Source organism: Neofelis nebulosa, chromosome 16 (assembly GCF_028018385.1).
Source record: "Neofelis nebulosa isolate mNeoNeb1 chromosome 16, mNeoNeb1.pri, whole genome shotgun sequence".
Classification (NCBI taxonomy): Eukaryota; Metazoa; Chordata; class Mammalia; order Carnivora; family Felidae; genus Neofelis; species Neofelis nebulosa.
Window position 1 is genome coordinate 35,320,633 of NC_080797.1, and position 15,942 is coordinate 35,336,574.

Genomic DNA, 15,942 nt, shown 5'->3' on the forward strand with positions numbered 1-15,942 from the left:
GTAGTCTGGCACCAGAGTCCACTGCCTTTCTTACCGCTGTCTCCTGGCCCTGCTCACCAGAACATGCTTCTGACCTTCTGCCAGGAGCGGGGGGCTTGCGCATTCCAGGAGGGCTGGGAAATCGCACATCTCTGTATCCCTCAGGGCTCAGTACGGACTAGGCAGTCAACCAAGGTCAATTCCATACCCGCTGCTGGGCCCTGCTGAAGGATCAGGACAGTGGAGCCCCTTGCCTTCCTGCTCCAAGGTCAGCCAGCCTCAGTACCACTGTCTTTATTCAGTCTTTCTCCCCGTGTCTTTGTGTGAACACCGCTTGCTATTTCCGAGCGCTGGTGGGCATGTGGCTGTGTTGTGGTCTTTCTGCCATGTCATTTGCTTCCTTCTTCAGACTGGGGTTTCTGAGAGCAAGGACCGGGTTCCCCATCAGTCTGGGGCTCCGTGAGGACAGAGGCTGGGCTTCCCACGATCACTGGCAGCTCTCTGTGGGCTGGGGCTGTGCCTCCTCCATCCTCGGGGATGACCCCGTGGTCCCCCAGTCCTAGCCCACCCCCAGTGGGCACAAGGTGGGAGCAGGGAGGGGTGCACACAGTGATAACCATCAGTGGGGGAGAAGACTCTACTCCTAGGAGTTCCTATCCCAGAGGGGCTAAGTCTCAGACCTGCTGCCGGGCCGGCTGGAGACCAAACTCCAGGATCTAGGTCACCCCCTTGGCAGCAGAGCTGATTTATGGTCCCCCTGACAGCCTAATATCACCAAATTACCCCACACAATGGAGAGAGGCTGGGCTGCCTCCGGGGAGTCACAGAAGGACGCTGAGCCTGGGCGGCACTGCCGCCTCCCGATCGCAGACCTCCTTCAGGTCTGTGGGGGGAGGCTGGTGCTGACAGAGGGCACACCCAGGCATGCCACCTTCAGCTGGGGGTATAAGTAAGAAGCCTTGGGGACAGCCCTGTACCCTGCACTCGGGAACTAGCAGCACTCTGACGACTGCCTCCTATCCCACGAGCTGCAGCAGGGCCAGCCATGAGTTGCAGACAATTCTCCTCCTCTTACCGGAGCCAAGGCAGCTCCAGGGGCGGCGGGGGCAGCATGATGTCCTCGTTCGGTCGCGTCAGCTCCTCAGGGGCCGCTGGAGGAGGGGGCCGATTCAGCTCTTCCAGTAGCTACGGAGTGGGGCGCTCTGGGGCCTGTGGGAGGGGAGGTGGTGGCAGTTTTGGCTCCAGCTACGGTGGAGGATCTGGGGGTGGTTTTAGTGCTGGTAGCTTCGGTGGAGGTTCCAGGCGCTTCGGTGGTGTGTCTGGAGGAGGCTTTGGGGGTGGATCTGGAGGAGGCTTTGGAGGCTTTGGGGGCTTTGGGGGTGGATCTGGAGGAGGCTTTGGTTTTGGTGGCGGTTCTGCAGGAGGCTTTGGGGGATCTGGGGGCTTTGGCGGTGACTTTGATGGTGGTGCTGGTGGTATTCTGGGCACTGATGAGAAGACCACCATGCAGAACCTCAATTTCCGGCTGGCCTCCTACTTGGATAAGGTGCAGGCACTAGAGGAAGACAACAATAAACTGGAGGGTAAGATCCGGGAATGGTATAACAAGCAGGGACCCATGGTCTTCCAAAAGGATTACTCCCCCTACTATGACACCATCGAAGACCTCAAGAACCAGGTAGGTGGGGAAACTCTGATCTTTCTCTCTTGGTGTCTCTGTCTCTGTCTCTGTCTCTCTCTCTTTCTCTCTCATACACACACACACACACTCACATGCTTCATCAACTTTCAGAGTCTGGGAAGAAGAGAGGACAGGCTTAGGTTAGCATGGGGGAGTCTGGGACTGGTTGTGGGGGGTCTCCTCTTGGCCTGACCCTAAGTTGGGAATGGAGAGGCAGTGTGGAGGGAGCACAGTGATGGAGGCACTGCCCTGGGAGCCAGTGATGCAGTCCTGGGTCTGCCATCAATTCACTATGCCCTCTCTGGGAAACGTGATGCCCTCTCTGGATCTGTTCTCCTACACATTTAATGCATGGGATGGGCAGACCAGCTCTTGTCCCTGTTGGTTCGAAACTTCTGTAATGATATGAAAAAAAAATCCTGTTTGGAGCATATCATGTGGCTCAAGAGAGGAGGTAATCTGTGCGTGTCTCTCCTCTCACTCTTTAAGAATTTCGAACTTTCTAGTTTGGGAAACTTAGAAGTTGTATCTCTTCTTTCCTACTTGGGCTCCTAGAGGGGCCTGTCTTGGTCTTTCCAGCTGGACACAGACACACATGCTGGTTGTTTAAGGGGATGAAGAGGATCTAGAACTCCGGGGATGGAAGTAATCTACTTTTCCATAACCCCTACCTGCCCTTATCTACTCATCCTCCTACCACCCATTCATCTATATACCCACTCATCCATCCAGCCATGTTTCTATCTATCCACTTATTCATCCACTCAATCTAGTGAATGACCACCCTCAGTGTTGCCTCCGGCAGACAAACTGATGTACCAGACTTGGTCTCTGTCCTTGAGGAGCTCTCAGTTTAGCTAATTTGCTAAATGAATGAATGAATGAATGAATGAATGAATGTCACTCTGAACATCCTTGCTGAAGTCTGTGAGGGGTATGTGCCAGGTACCAGCTGTTGGAAGCTTCTCCTACGTTTTAAGCATCTTCCCGGATGGGGCCATCATCTCTTATGGCTTTGCCTGGCCTCTTGCCTTCCCAGCAGTGGGTCATAGCAGAGGAGCATGGGTTCCATGCCGTCTCCTCTGTTTTTAGATTCTGGACACCACAGTGGGCAACCATAAGACTCTCCTGGATCTTGACAACATTCGCATGACATTGGATGACTTCAGGATGAAGTGAGTCCGGCTGCCACTCCCTCTGCTGTCAACAATCTTTCTCCACCCCCTAGTGCTCTAAATGTCCCAGTAGGGACTTGTGCCCTCTTGCTCATTCCTACCCATGGCTGGTCTGCAGGTATGAGATGGAAAACACCCTGCGACAAGGAGTGGAGGCTGACATCAATGGCTTGCGGAAGGTGCTGGATGATCTGACCATGCAAAAGTCTGACCTGGAAATGCAGTATGAGTCTCTGCAGGAGGAACTGATTTTCCTCAAGAAGAATCATGAGGATGTATGATACTGGCTACTTATGGCTTATTGAGGAGTGGGAGGAATGGAAGTGCAGAGACAATGGGGGGACAGCTATGGGGCATTGCCTGGGAGACACCCTCTCCGTGACTTTTGAGGACACTCTCCCAGTGCCTCCTTAGCAGTTCCTATGGTGGTGGTTGGGCTTTGCCTTCCCAACTGTGCCCCTTTTTTGTACCTCTGGGAAAGCAGGGAGGGCTAAAATGTGGTGGAGAGGATCCTACCCCTTGACCTCATAGACCCATCATCCCTGGCAGGAGATGAGTCAGCTGACTGGGCAGAACTCTGGGGATGTCAACGTGGAGATGAATGCTGCTCCTGGCAAAGATCTCACCAAGATCCTCAATGACATGCGCGAGCAGTATGAGAGGATCAGTGCTAAGAACCGTAGGGACATTGAAGAGCAATATGAGACTCAGGTGAGCAGAGCGGGCTGCCCATTCAACCTTCTCTCCTTCTTCCATGCATCCCTCCATTCCTCCACCCTATCCCTCTCTCCTCCCACCCCTCCATCTCTCGGTTCAGCTGTCCTCCATCCAGCTTCAGTCATTGCCCACAAACATGATTACTGAGTGGCTTGTCAGTGACAGCTTTATGTGAAGTCCTAATGTCTCAGACATGAGCCAATAAGATTGCTGCTCTCAAGAAGCTCACAATTTATTACATGTGTGAACAAAGGCAGGGCACGAACAACTCATGTAAGTCTACGTGCTATCAGACCCCCCAGTAGAGGTGCGTGGTGTGCCTCTTATACCACACTGAGCTCTCTGATGTCTTCCTTTCTCCTTGAGCCTCCAGAGCCTACCACACGACCCTGGCACATGAGGGCATGGTCTCTAGTGTGTGTGTGTGTGCTTGTGTGTGTGTGTTTGGGGGTCGGTTTGAAATGAGGTTAGAAAGGTGGCTTGGGGACAAGTGTGAAGAATCTTAGAGCCTTGCTGAGAGGGAATGTTAAGTTGAGAGAACTGGATTACTCTGGCTGGCTGGCAGACCCAGGACTCAGGATAACTTGTCTTTGGTTTTGGCTCACTCTTGGTCCTGGAGGCAAAGGTCCGGGCGAGTGGGGCAGAACCTTCTCCATTGCAGCTTCTGGTCCAGCCTGGTTCTCACTGAGTTCTTGGGTTTTCAGATGAGCCAGATGGAGCAGGAAGTGACGAATAGTGGCCGGGAGATGGAGTCCAGCAACAAGGAGGTGACCCAGCTCCGGCACAGCATCCAGGAGATGGAGATTGAGCTGCAGTCTCAGCTCAGCAAGGTTGGCTGTTCTGCTCTAGACCCTCTGCCAACGTGAGGCACAGGAGGCTTGACATAATCCCCAGGAGTGGGAAGGGGAGGGGCTATGATGTAGCATCCCTCTTATAGCCTCCTCATGCCCCCTAGAAATCGGCCCTGGAGAAGTCCTTGGAAGACACCAAGAACCGCTACTGTGGCCAGCTGCAGCAGTTGCAGGAGCAGATCAGTAACCTGGAGGCTCAGCTCACTGAGATCCGGGGAGAGATTGAGTGCCAGAATCAGGAATACAGCGTTCTGCTCAACATCAAGACACGGCTGGAGCAGGAAATTGCGACTTACCGCAGCCTCCTTGAGGGTGGCCAGGAGGACTTGTAGGTGCCCCAGGATTCTGTGGAATCTCTAGGAATTTATAAGTCCCTGACATTGCATCTGTCTTTCTGGACACAGGCAGTTGGGAAAGTTCCTGTAAACTGGGTCTGATGGGTTGAGGACTTCTTCATTCGGTGGGGGAGCCTCAGGGCATCTGGGCTTTGGGAAAGGAGGTTGGTAACAATGAGAAAAGGGACTACTCCGTGTTCCAGGGAGAGGGAGGCTCTCCTTTCCAGCTGTGGTGCCAGCCTAGTCTGTCCTCTAGCTTGCAGAAGGAAAACTCAGGAAGATTCACATTTGGGTCTTGACTCTGTCCAGGTCCATCCTTGTATATGTAGTGGGGTCTCTCATTTTCTCTCTGTGTTATCTTTCATTCTCAGTGAATCTCATGAATCTGGACAAAGGCGCTCTGGAGGTGGCAGAGGAAGTGGATATCACGGTGGAAGTGGAGGCAGTCATGGAAGAGGATCCTGGGGAGGAAGTGGAGGTAGCCATGGAAGAGGAAGTGGAGGCAGCTATGGAGGAAGAGGTAGTTCTGGAGGGGGAAGTGGAGGTAGCCACGGAGGAGGAAGTGGTGGCAGCTATGGTGGAGGAAGTAGTTCTGGAGGAGGAAGTGGAGGCAGGGGAGGAAGTGGTGGCAGCTGTGAAGAAGGAAGTGGATCTGGAGGAGGAAGTGGCGGCAGCTACGGAGGAGGAAGTGGATCTGGAGGAGGAAGTGGCGGCAGCTACGGAGGAGGAAGTGGATCTGGAGGAGGAAGTGGCGGCAGCTACGGAGGAGGAAGTGGATCTGGAGGAGGAAGTGGTGGCAGCTACGGAGGAGGAAGTGGATCCAAAGGCGGAAGTGGTGGCAGCTACGGAGGAGGAAGTGGAAGATCATCTCAGTCCCAGTCCTCTTCCTCAAAATCTGGTGAATGTGATGATACACAAGGTAAGGGACAACTCTAGCTCATGGGGTCAGGGAGGCACGAGTGTTAAGCTGTCATGGTACCACCCCTTTTTGAGTATCTTTGAGCTTCTCTAGGGGATACATACTCTGAACAGAGCTAGGTTTTAGGGAGGTCTCTAGTAAGGTGTTATAGACTTGCCCTTATTTCTTAATTATCATTAATTTTGACAAACCTTTGGGTGAGGCTAGGACCAAATCTACATGGCCTGAGTCTCCATAGCTTAGGAGTTTGGTTGGAAATTGTGCATTATCTTATATATTTCCCATCACACCCTATGAGGTGGTATCATTATTCCCATTTTAGAGATAAGGGAAATGAGGTTCAGAGAAGAGAAGTAGCTTATGCAAGGTCATACAATCAATAAATGAGGAACTCAGCTCTGTGGGTCTCCACAGCCAATACTTTCCATCATCATGAGGATGGGAAGACCTGGATTGGCAACATTTCAGGTGTAAAAGAGGTTCAGGTACTGTAGTCAGTGGTTGGCTCATACAAGTCAGTTATATGGTGCAACTATCTAAAGGGGCATACACTGAACAGAAAAGTCTAATGTAAGAGTCACACCGTGAAGTGGTCTCTAGGTCAGAGAAAGTTTCCCCTTGTGCATGTTGAATTTTATGAATTATATGAAATTGTAGTAAAAAGTCTGGGTAACATGACCGGGGATGTTTAGCTCAGAGAAACCTTGAGGTGCATGGAAGCTGTCCTTGTCTAGGGTGTCTGGTGTGGTTTTGTGCAACAAGAGGAACCACAGGGCCATGGATGTGCATGTATGGGCAGAGGCTGGGCCATCCTTACCTCAATATCCAAGAAATGTACTAATAAGGCTAGTGAATGGAAGAGGGACCAGGCTCATGAAACTTCATCTTCAGAAATGGGAGAGTATCAGTCAGGGCTGCTGCAGGAGAGCTTTAGGAATTGGATGGGGGCCACTAGGACCCCAAGGTCCTTCCAGCTCTTTGAGCTCCAGTCTCCTCGCTCTCAGTTTGCCTATCTTTCTCTAAGTCTTGGTTTCTCTGTCTCGTGTTCTAAGTCCTCCCTTCTCACCCTTACCTCTCTTCCATCTCTCTACAGGCTATCAGATTCGATACTAGAGCTCCTGTAAATGTTTTTGGCTCCGCCTCAGCTGAGTGTCCCCCAGACGGGCAGCCCCCGACAAAGCCTGCTTATTGCCTTCTGACATCAAGGATGGCTGGCAACGAGTCCCAGGGCTCATTTGGGACTGGGCTGAATGGGCATGTGTGCCTCTGGCTGCTCACTGGCTCCCTCCCCTAGGAGGGTTGGGGAGACCTCTCTTCCAACTGTCTGGTCTGGGGGTGATCCCACTTCCTGCCTGATCTCAATTTCCCAATAAAGCTTTCCTACTGCAAATCAAACTTGGACTTTGACCCATTTGTTCTTTGGGATTAAGAAGGGACTTTTGTTTGGGATTAAGAAGGGACCCATTTGTTCTTTGGGATTAAGAAAGGAGGTGAAGGGAGAATCAACTGAATCCACTTTGCAAAGTGTTGGTCAGGTTTTCTATCAGTTGACTTTTGCTTGTAACAAAGCAACCCACGATTTAGTGGCTTAAAATAATAATCATTTATTTAGCTCATGATTTTGCAGTTGGTAGTTTAGACTGGGCAGTTCTATTTTCCTTCAAGCATCTGTGGCCAGCTGCAATTTGGCTAGCTGCTCTGCCTCTGGGGCTTGGCTACATGCTGCCTGGGGGTGCTGGGGGTGAATGACACACATACTTCTCATCCTCCAGTTGGCTAGCTCAAGCAAGTGTCTCAGGAGAGTGAGTGGTAGTGTGCAAGGCCTCTTGGGGCTTGGGCTCAGAGTAGTCACTTTGGCTCTATCTTACTGCCCAAAACAACTCCCAGCCCTGGCCAGATTCAAAAGCAGGGGAAATAGACTCTTCTCGATGGGAGGAGCTACAAAGTCACAGGGCAAGGACATGGATATAGGGAGGGCAATGACTGAGGCCAGTTTTTGCAAACAATCTGCCATAGCCTATTAGCAGGTCCTATGTCTGGTACAGAGAGAAATAAGGCAAACACAATGTGGTTTTTGCTTTGGAAGATTTCACAGATGGCAAAAAATATAGCCCAAATAAAAGAGCTCCAAGGCAAAGTAAGGGATATTGTATATCCCTTGACATATATTCCTGTCAACAATGTTGACAGCAGCCAACAATGTTCTCCAAAGATTCTGACGGGCCTGATATAGAATTACGTTTCCTGACAAGGGATGGACAGCCCTTCAGCCTGTGTTCCGGATATTATCACAGCTGATGTTAAACCCCCCAAAGCTTGGAAGCTTAAAACAATAACATTGATTTGGGGCTTGGTGGGGACAGCTCACCTCTGTTCCACTTGGTGTCATTGTGCCTCACAGGCTGGAGTCATTTGAAGTCTTACTCACCTGTCTGGCACCTGGGCTGGAAAGACTCAAATGTGGGGGCTGGCCCTGCAGGGGTTCCTCAGTAGCTTTGTATGGAGATTCTCAGTGTGACCCTTCCAGCAGGGTAGCTTCAGGGTAGCCAGAATTCTTACATGCTGGAAGAAGTTGTTTTGCTTTATTATCTAGACTTGGAAGTCATGCAGGGTTCCCCTCTGTTGTAGTGCTCGGGCCTGCTTAGATCCCAGGGAGGAAGCATAGACCTTGCAGGGGGCAGGATTCTAAGATGACCCCAGTTATTCAATCACACATGAACCTAGGTATTGCTGCAAAGGGATTTTGGAGAAATAATTAAGATCTCTACTGTGTTGACCTTAAGATAGGGAGATTATCCTTTGGGCCTGACATAATCATACAAGCTCTTTAAAAGGAGAGAGTTTTCTCTGGGTGATCATAGAAGAGGAAGTCAGAGATGTGAAGCACAAGATTTTGATTTGCCATTGTTGGCTTGAAGATGAAAAGGGGCATATGGCAAGAAATGTGGGTGGCCTCTAGAAGCTGAGAGCCACCCAGAAAAAGGGGACCTCAGTCCTCCAGCTGCAAAGAACGGATTTTTTTTTCCAAAAACAAGAAAGAGTTTGGAAGCAGATTTTCCACCAGAGTCTCCAGATGAGGACTCAGACTGGCCAACATCTTGATTTCAGCCTTGTAACACCCTTCACAGAAAACACCTGCAGAGCTGTGAGCTAATAAATGGGTGCTGTTTTAAGCTTCTACATTTGCAGCAATTTTTAAAGCAGGAATAGAAAACAAGTACAGATCCCATATCAAGATGGAGGAGTGTCAATGTCACTTTGAAGATCAGCATGTGGAATGGGATATAGTGATCTTTGGAAAATACACTTTTAAAAAACACACTTTAAAAAAAACACACTTTATTTATTTGTTTGGAGGTGGGGAGAGGGGCAGAGAGAGAGAAGGAGAGAGAAAATCCCAAGCAGGCTCCATGCTGTCTGCCCAGAGCCCGATGTGGGGCTCAATTTCACGAATCATGAGATCATGACTTGAGCCGAAATCAAGAGTTGGATGCTTAACCGACTGAGCCACCCAGGCGCCCTGGGAAAGCAAAATATGCCACAGATTGGCCAAATTATTGGGGGAGAGGTTGCGTAAAGGTAAACTTAGGACAACAAGTGACACGGAAGCTCAGGAAAACCCAAGACCCTGGGGTTTATGAAGATGGAAGCTGGATAGTGTCTCTGGGTCCAAGATGGCTCTAGCAAGTTGCTGGAGCAGTGAGAATTTGTGATCATTTCGCTAGTGCTCCACCCTTACTGTGCCACTGGTTACTCTCTTCTCTGGTTCTCTTCCTGCTTCCAGCTGTCTTCCTCTCCTACCACTTTAATCTTCTCTCTACCTTTCTACCTCAAGATTGTCCATCTTGAGTCTGAGGCTTCCCAAGGGAGAAGCCAGAACCTTGCTTTCCCAACCTCCCTTGCAGCTAGGGCACGTGCATGTGACCCAGCTCTGCCAATCAGGTGCTCCCACACAAGAGTTTGATTTGAACATGAAGGAATCTAATATGGCAGGAACAGAGCTGGGGCAGAGACACACAGGGGATGTTTTTTTTTTTTTAATTTTTTTTTAACGTTTTTTATTTATTTTTGGGACAGAGAGAGACAGAGCATGAATGGGGGAGGGGCAGAGAGAGAGGGAGACACAGAATCGGAAACAGGCTCCAGGCTCTGAGCCATCAGCCCAGAGCCCGACGCGGGGCTCGAACTCACGGACCGCGAGATCGTGACCTGGCTGAAGTCGGACGCTTAACCGACTGCGCCACCCAGGCGCCCCAACACACAGGGGATGTTTACTGAGGCCACAGTAGTGGTGGCCCTGCAGGGATATGCAGTGCCCAACATGAACAGTTTGAGCTGCAATGTCTGTCCAGCAGCAACAGCCGTGGTGTCTTCCTGGCAAAATCCTTTAGAACGATTTGAGCATTGTTTCTGGTTGCATATACTCCAAGTCTGATTCTCTGCATATCCTGGGAAAGACGTACTTCTTTCTCTGTAGATGAAAGCAAACACATTCTGTTATTCTTTGCTCATTGGGATAAGGAAAGAAGAGTTTTCCACATCAGGGGCCAGAGACTATGGTGGTCTGTTCTAGTACATAGACCAAATGTGGGTCAATGATTGCTATTGGAATAGCCATGTGATAAATCGTAAAATAATCATTCCCTCACATCTGTTCATATTCTACACAGGGAAAATGGCAAGTTAATTGGGAAGTGATCAGAGGCATCAACTCTGAATTTATCAAATCTTTTCTGAGGTGCTAATCTCTGTCATTCTCTTAGAAATGTCGTGTTATTGGCTCTTCTTTCCACACTAATCTTTACTCCATGGATCAGGGAGCCATTTATTGACTATATAGATTCCATTGCAGACACTAGGAAATAACCACAAGATGGGTCTAGGGTACTACTGAGCTCACGAGAAGCAGACTTAAATCAAAACTCCATTTGTGGGGCACCTGTGTGGCTCAGTTGGTTAAGCATCTGATCTTGATTTTGGCTCAGATAGTGATCTCACAGTTTGTGGGTTTGAGCCCCGTGTCAGGCTCCATGCTGACAGTGCAGAGCCTGCTTGGGATTCTCTCTCTCCCTCTCTCTCTGCCCCTCCCCTGCTCGTGCACCACCCCCTCTCTCCTTTTCTCTCAAAATAAATAAATAAACCTAAAAAACCCCCTTAACTTGCTATCTGATCCTCTGTATTGGTCAGGTTCTCAGGTGCAACCAACAAAAGCAACTTTGCCTATTTTAACAAGTAAGGGATTTATAAGAGCTCTTGATACTTTGAAGAATCAGCAGGAGACAATTAGGAAACAAAATTGGGGCTGAGTTTCTAGTGTCTCCCAAAATGACACAGCAGAATGGGTCTGCCAAGGGCATTGCTGCCTCTGGCATGAGTAGGGAGTTTCCAAGTCAGGATGTGGCCTGCTGAATTAAGAAACAGCATCCACAGCTAGAGCTTCAGAACCAGGCTGTCTGTGCCATTGAGCCAGCAAACTGGATGTCCCAAGTGGAGCCCATTTCTTCATATACCTCCCTTCTAAATTAAGGATCACATGGTGCAGGACCTCATTTCAATGGCAAAGGAGGTTGGGAAATGTAGTTTTTGGATGTACCTGGGAAAGAATAGTGATCAAAATGACAGATATAACATAAACACGCATAAGCTTCCAGTCTTGAACCACAGTGTTGTGCTGCTAACCTCCAATTTTCAGGGATTAGAGTTAGTGTGGAGCCAGTGTCCAATAATCCATGAAAGTCTGGGTACTTTTCTCCCCCCAGTACATAGCTACTCTTGTAAATGCCCACAGGTTCCTATGGGGAAGATTAGGAGGTAGACATACAGTATGTGCTTATAATTTATGGCAGAGTCCTTCCTCAAGGGTACCCAGACTTCCTTTTATTCAGAGTTCTCTGCATTTATGAGACAGTTCTGATTTAGGAATTCAATGAGTCTGTCATTCTCCGTTATGGGCTTACGACAGGCCTATTCTTGACCTAAAGGTTTCTTTTTGGAGTGTGGGGTAGGGAAGTGGGGCAGGTATGGAAGACCGACTTGCTGATATCAATCCCACATCCTTCTAGTAAGCATTCCTGTACTCTAAAGGCTGATAATCTTAGAACTATCTTTCCCAGACTCTCTTACAGCTATGGCTGTAGGAGAAATTTAGGTTTTTCCCAACACATACACTTCTGTGGGACATGAATCGAGTGGGGAGAGGTCTGGAGTGGAGAGTGTTTTTGCTGGTATAGACCTACCAGGTATGACATGGTCCCGGAGTCAACAGAACTATTTCTGGGTTACAGATTCCCAAGGTTTCTGATTGTGGCAACCAGGAGCTCCCTTTCAGTCTGGTTCTGTGGTGTTAATCTGGGAGCTATTCCTAGGGGCCCAATCCAGAGTCTGTTCCTCCAAGCTTCTTATGATTTTGTAAGCACCTAATGCTCTGTATTAAATTCCTTTTGGTTAAGAGAAAAGTGAGATTTGTTTCTGTTACTTAATACTGAATCCTGACTGAATCAAGACCTTGGTGGGCAGTGCATATATTTTGGTCCTAGAAACCCATGAACAACTGACCATAATCAGGGATCCAAATCTCTGGATCCCTAGAGATTTTATCATTCTACCTTCTGTTCTAGCCTGCTAGCATTGAAATGCTCCTACTTGTCCTCTGCCACATAGAATCCCATTGTTATTGAAGTAGAAATCCTCATTCAGCTGTATCATCTCTTACTTGCACCCTCAGAGAATACTGCTGTTGTGCTTTTCAAAGATGCTGTGTTCCCTCTTGTCTAGGTATTATTATTATTATTATTATTATTTTGGAGAGAGAGAGAGCAAGCAAGGGAGAGGGGCAGAGGGATAGAGAGAGAATCTTAAGCAGGTTCCATGCTTATTGCAGAGCCCAATGCGGGACTCAAACCCACAACCCTGGGATCATGACCGGAGCTGAAATCAAGAGTTGGACAGTCAACTGAGTGAGCCACCCAGGTACCCCTTGTCTAGGTATTTCTTAATTTCCAGAGTCTACACAGTGTCTTCTGGGCTCTCATAGCTGGAGAGTTGTTGGATACGTTCCACGAGATAACTCCACTCCAACATTTCTGTTTCCCTAACTGGTTGTATTCCTTCTTCCTTATTACAACAGGGGTTTTCTGGAAGCTCAGCTTTATTTCGTATGGGCCACCACTGAGTTCAGTGTCTGCCATTCAACTGAGCAAGTATTTAGACCCACTCCCAGATATTCAAGCTAATAGCTGAACGGTGACTCTCCGGTGAATGCCTCCATATTGATTAATTCAGCCTGATCAAAAATTAGAATTAATTCTCAAACCCAGTGTTTACATTTCTGCTGATACAGTGGGTAAGCCTTTGGGTGAGCCTTTTTCTCTAAGCTTTGACTTGATAGCTGACCTTCTCTTCCGGAGATCTGACTTACTTATAACTTTGGAGGCTATAAAGGCTGTAAAGGGTGGTAGGGTGGAGTGTAAAGATAATTTGGAGTTTGGGGTACTTTAAACCAACAAAATCCTCTTATATTTCCATTCCAATTCCGTGAGTGCTCCTGTTTCCAGATCAATGGCCTAACTTTTACATAAGAGACTTAGCAAGGCTATGATTTCAACCGATGCTGTAACGTGGCAATTTGGGGAATTCAACTTTGAGATGAAATCTTCACTCCTTCTGCCTGGAAAGTACAGGAAATAAGAGACCTTTTTAGTGTAACCATGGAAAGTCCCTGGTGTTCTGATTGCCCATAAAGTCCAGGACCTGGGAATTTGAGAAAACTACCCTAAGGTACTTCTCTAAGCTCTCCGGTACAGTTAGAAGAAAACTAGACAACCCTATCTCATCACTACATGCCTTGGGCTTCCAAAGCCCCATATTTTAATAATAGTTGGATTTTCACTGCCTTCAGACCCATCTAGGTCAGATAACTATTTTGAATCTCATGTTACTCCTTCAACAATCTTTATGGGGTAAAAATGTAATTAAGTTCCTTCTCTGCCAGGCACTGTTCAATGAACCAATGAGGCAAACATTCTTGCCTACCTGGAGCTTACATTATAGGTAGGGGGAGGGGAACACAATAAATGTTAACACATTAATAAATTATTATGATATATTTTGAGGTGGAAAGTCCAAAGAGAAGCAGGGAATGGTGAGGGGGGGGGGGTTGGAATGCGTGGTAGGGAGGGAAGGATGGCAAGGTTAAACAGGGTAGCCAAGGTCAGGTTAGTCAACAGGGTGAAATATAAGCAATGACCTGACAGAGCAAGGGAGATAGACAGGCAGGTGTGTGGCAGGAGATCAATCTGGGCACAGTGCATGAGGGTGTGAAGGCCCTAAGGTGGGAAGGGAACATATTTGGCATATGATTAGGTTTTATTTATTTATTTATAAGTTTATTTATAAGTTTATTTACTTATTTTTGAGAGAAAGAGAGGGAGCACAAGCAGGGGAAGAGCAGAGAGAGAGAGAGAAAGAGAGAGAGAGAGGGAGGGAGACACAGAATCCGAAGCAGGCTCCAGGCTCTGAGCTGTCAGCACAGAGCCCAATGCAGGGCTTAAACCCACAAACCACAAGATCATGACCTGAGCCAAAGCTGGACCCTTAACTGACTGAACCACCCAGGTGCCCCTGATTATGGTGCCTGAGTTCATCATCTGGAGGGGAGCTTTCAGGAGAACTGTCCAACCAGGTTGTTCCTTTTGTGAGCAAGTGACAAACATTCACCCCGTTAGGTCGGCGAGATTTTTGAGGTCGTTACAGCAGCTAGTGTTGACGAACATGACTAACACTCGGGTTTCTGGCAGGGGTGCAGCACCGTCTGAGCCACGTCTTTAATGTTTATTTATTTTTGAGAGCGAGAGAGACAGAGCGCAAGCAGGGAAGGGGCAGAGAGAGAGAGGGAGACCCAGAATCTGAAAGTCAATGTCTCCATCTGCAAGTCAAGGAGAGAGGCCTCGGAAGACACCAAACCTGCGACACCTTCATTTTGGACATCCAACCTCCAGAACTGTGAGAAAATAAATTTCTGTTGTGTAAGCCGCCCAGTCTGTGGTGTTTTGTGTGGCGGCCCGAGCGGACTCAGCCAGACACGCAAGCAGTGGTTTCTTAGGAGTCTTTTGCCGGCCTTCATTTCTTTTACTAAACTCTGAATCAATCAGGTGTTTGGTTTTTTTTAATGTTTATTTATTTTTGAGAGAGAGAGAGGGTGAGTGAGGGGGAGGGGCAGAGACAGAGGGGGACAGAGGATCCGAAGCAGGCTCCAGGCTCTGAGCTGTCAGCACAGAGCCCGATGTGGGGCTCGAACCCATGAACCGCGAGATCGTGACCTGAGCTGAAGTCGGACGCTCAACCGACTGAGCCACCCAGGCGCCCCATCAAGCAGGGTTTTTACCTGCACGGATCAGAAGCCACACTCTGAAGCCAGTTTGTTAAGGTGGGTCACAGAGTCCCTGGGAAGAACTCGCAGGGAACGAGGATTCCAGGCTGTGCAGCCGGAGGAAGCCTCCGTCTTGCACCATCTGCGGGCACCGATTCAGCGACATGTTTGACTCGAAGCTGCTGCTAAGGCCCTGGCATGGCTGCTGCCAGAAGCTGGGTGTCTCTGTGGCCGCTCCTGCCAGAGTGGATCCCACGGGGCACATCCCTGTTTAGATCATTAGCTCTCGGCCCGCGGGCTTATGCCATGGGTTTGTTTGGAAAGGTTCTGGTCATGTGGCTGTGTTCCTACTGCAAGGGAGCCTGGAAGGCTATACGGGCGGGTGGAGAGGGGGGCGGGGGAGCACAGCCACCATACGGAGAATTCCTTTGCAAAGGAGCCGGGTGACCAAGAACAAGAGAAAGGGGCAGGGACAAACAATTATCAAGCACTTACTGTGGACAAGACGCTGTGTCAAACACTTCCTATATATATTACCTTTGTTAGTCCTCGCTGCAACCTCCTGATGCTGTTTATTTTTTCATTTCCTCATGACAAAACACGTACTGTTCCGTAGGGTTAAATCACTTGCCAAAAGGTCACATATCTTCTAAGCGGCAGAGCCAGGATGTGAACCTAGAAGTCAGTTCCAACAAAGCGGAGGTTATCATGCCCATTTTACAGAAGAAGAAACTCTAGCTCAGAGAGGTTAAGCAACTTGTCTGAGGTGACACAGCTTATAAGTGACTGAGCTAGGACTCAAATCCAGTTTGGCCTGGCTCCGAAGCTGGTGCTCTTCCTGCCCTGTCTGGCCTCAAAGGACGATAGAGCTCCCACTGAATTCAGAGACAAGCAGAAGCAGAAGCTTGTCTGTAAGCC

The 15,942-nt window shown here is 48.8% G+C and overlaps 2 protein-coding genes across 2 annotated transcripts in view; both read left to right on the forward strand.

The window, feature by feature from the left end:
- Positions 1-15,942, forward strand: part of LOC131496917 (keratin, type I cytoskeletal 14) — a 65,572-nt gene that overhangs the window by 13,736 nt on the left and 35,894 nt on the right. The gene's annotated exons all lie outside the window — the stretch shown is intronic.
- Positions 360-6,904, forward strand: KRT9 (keratin 9). The gene is made up of 8 exons (XM_058702755.1): positions 360-1,657; positions 2,753-2,835; positions 2,954-3,110; positions 3,385-3,546; positions 4,257-4,382; positions 4,508-4,731; positions 5,110-5,657; positions 6,751-6,904. The coding sequence occupies exons 1-8, from the start codon at positions 1,025-1,027 to the stop codon at positions 6,768-6,770; spliced, it is 1,953 nt and encodes a 650-aa protein (XP_058558738.1). The 5' UTR covers positions 360-1,024; the 3' UTR covers positions 6,771-6,904.

Coding starts and splice junctions, on each gene's coding strand:
- KRT9 (XM_058702755.1), top strand. CDS start 1,025: ATGAGTTGCAGACAATTCTCCTCCTCTTACCGGAGCCAAGGCAGCTCC. Junction 3,547..4,256: donor AAGAGCAATATGAGACTCAG/GTGAGCAGAGCG, acceptor TTGGGTTTTCAG/ATGAGCCAGATGGAGCAGGA. Junction 4,732..5,109: donor GAGGGTGGCCAGGAGGACTT/GTAGGTGCCCCA, acceptor TTTCATTCTCAG/TGAATCTCATGAATCTGGAC.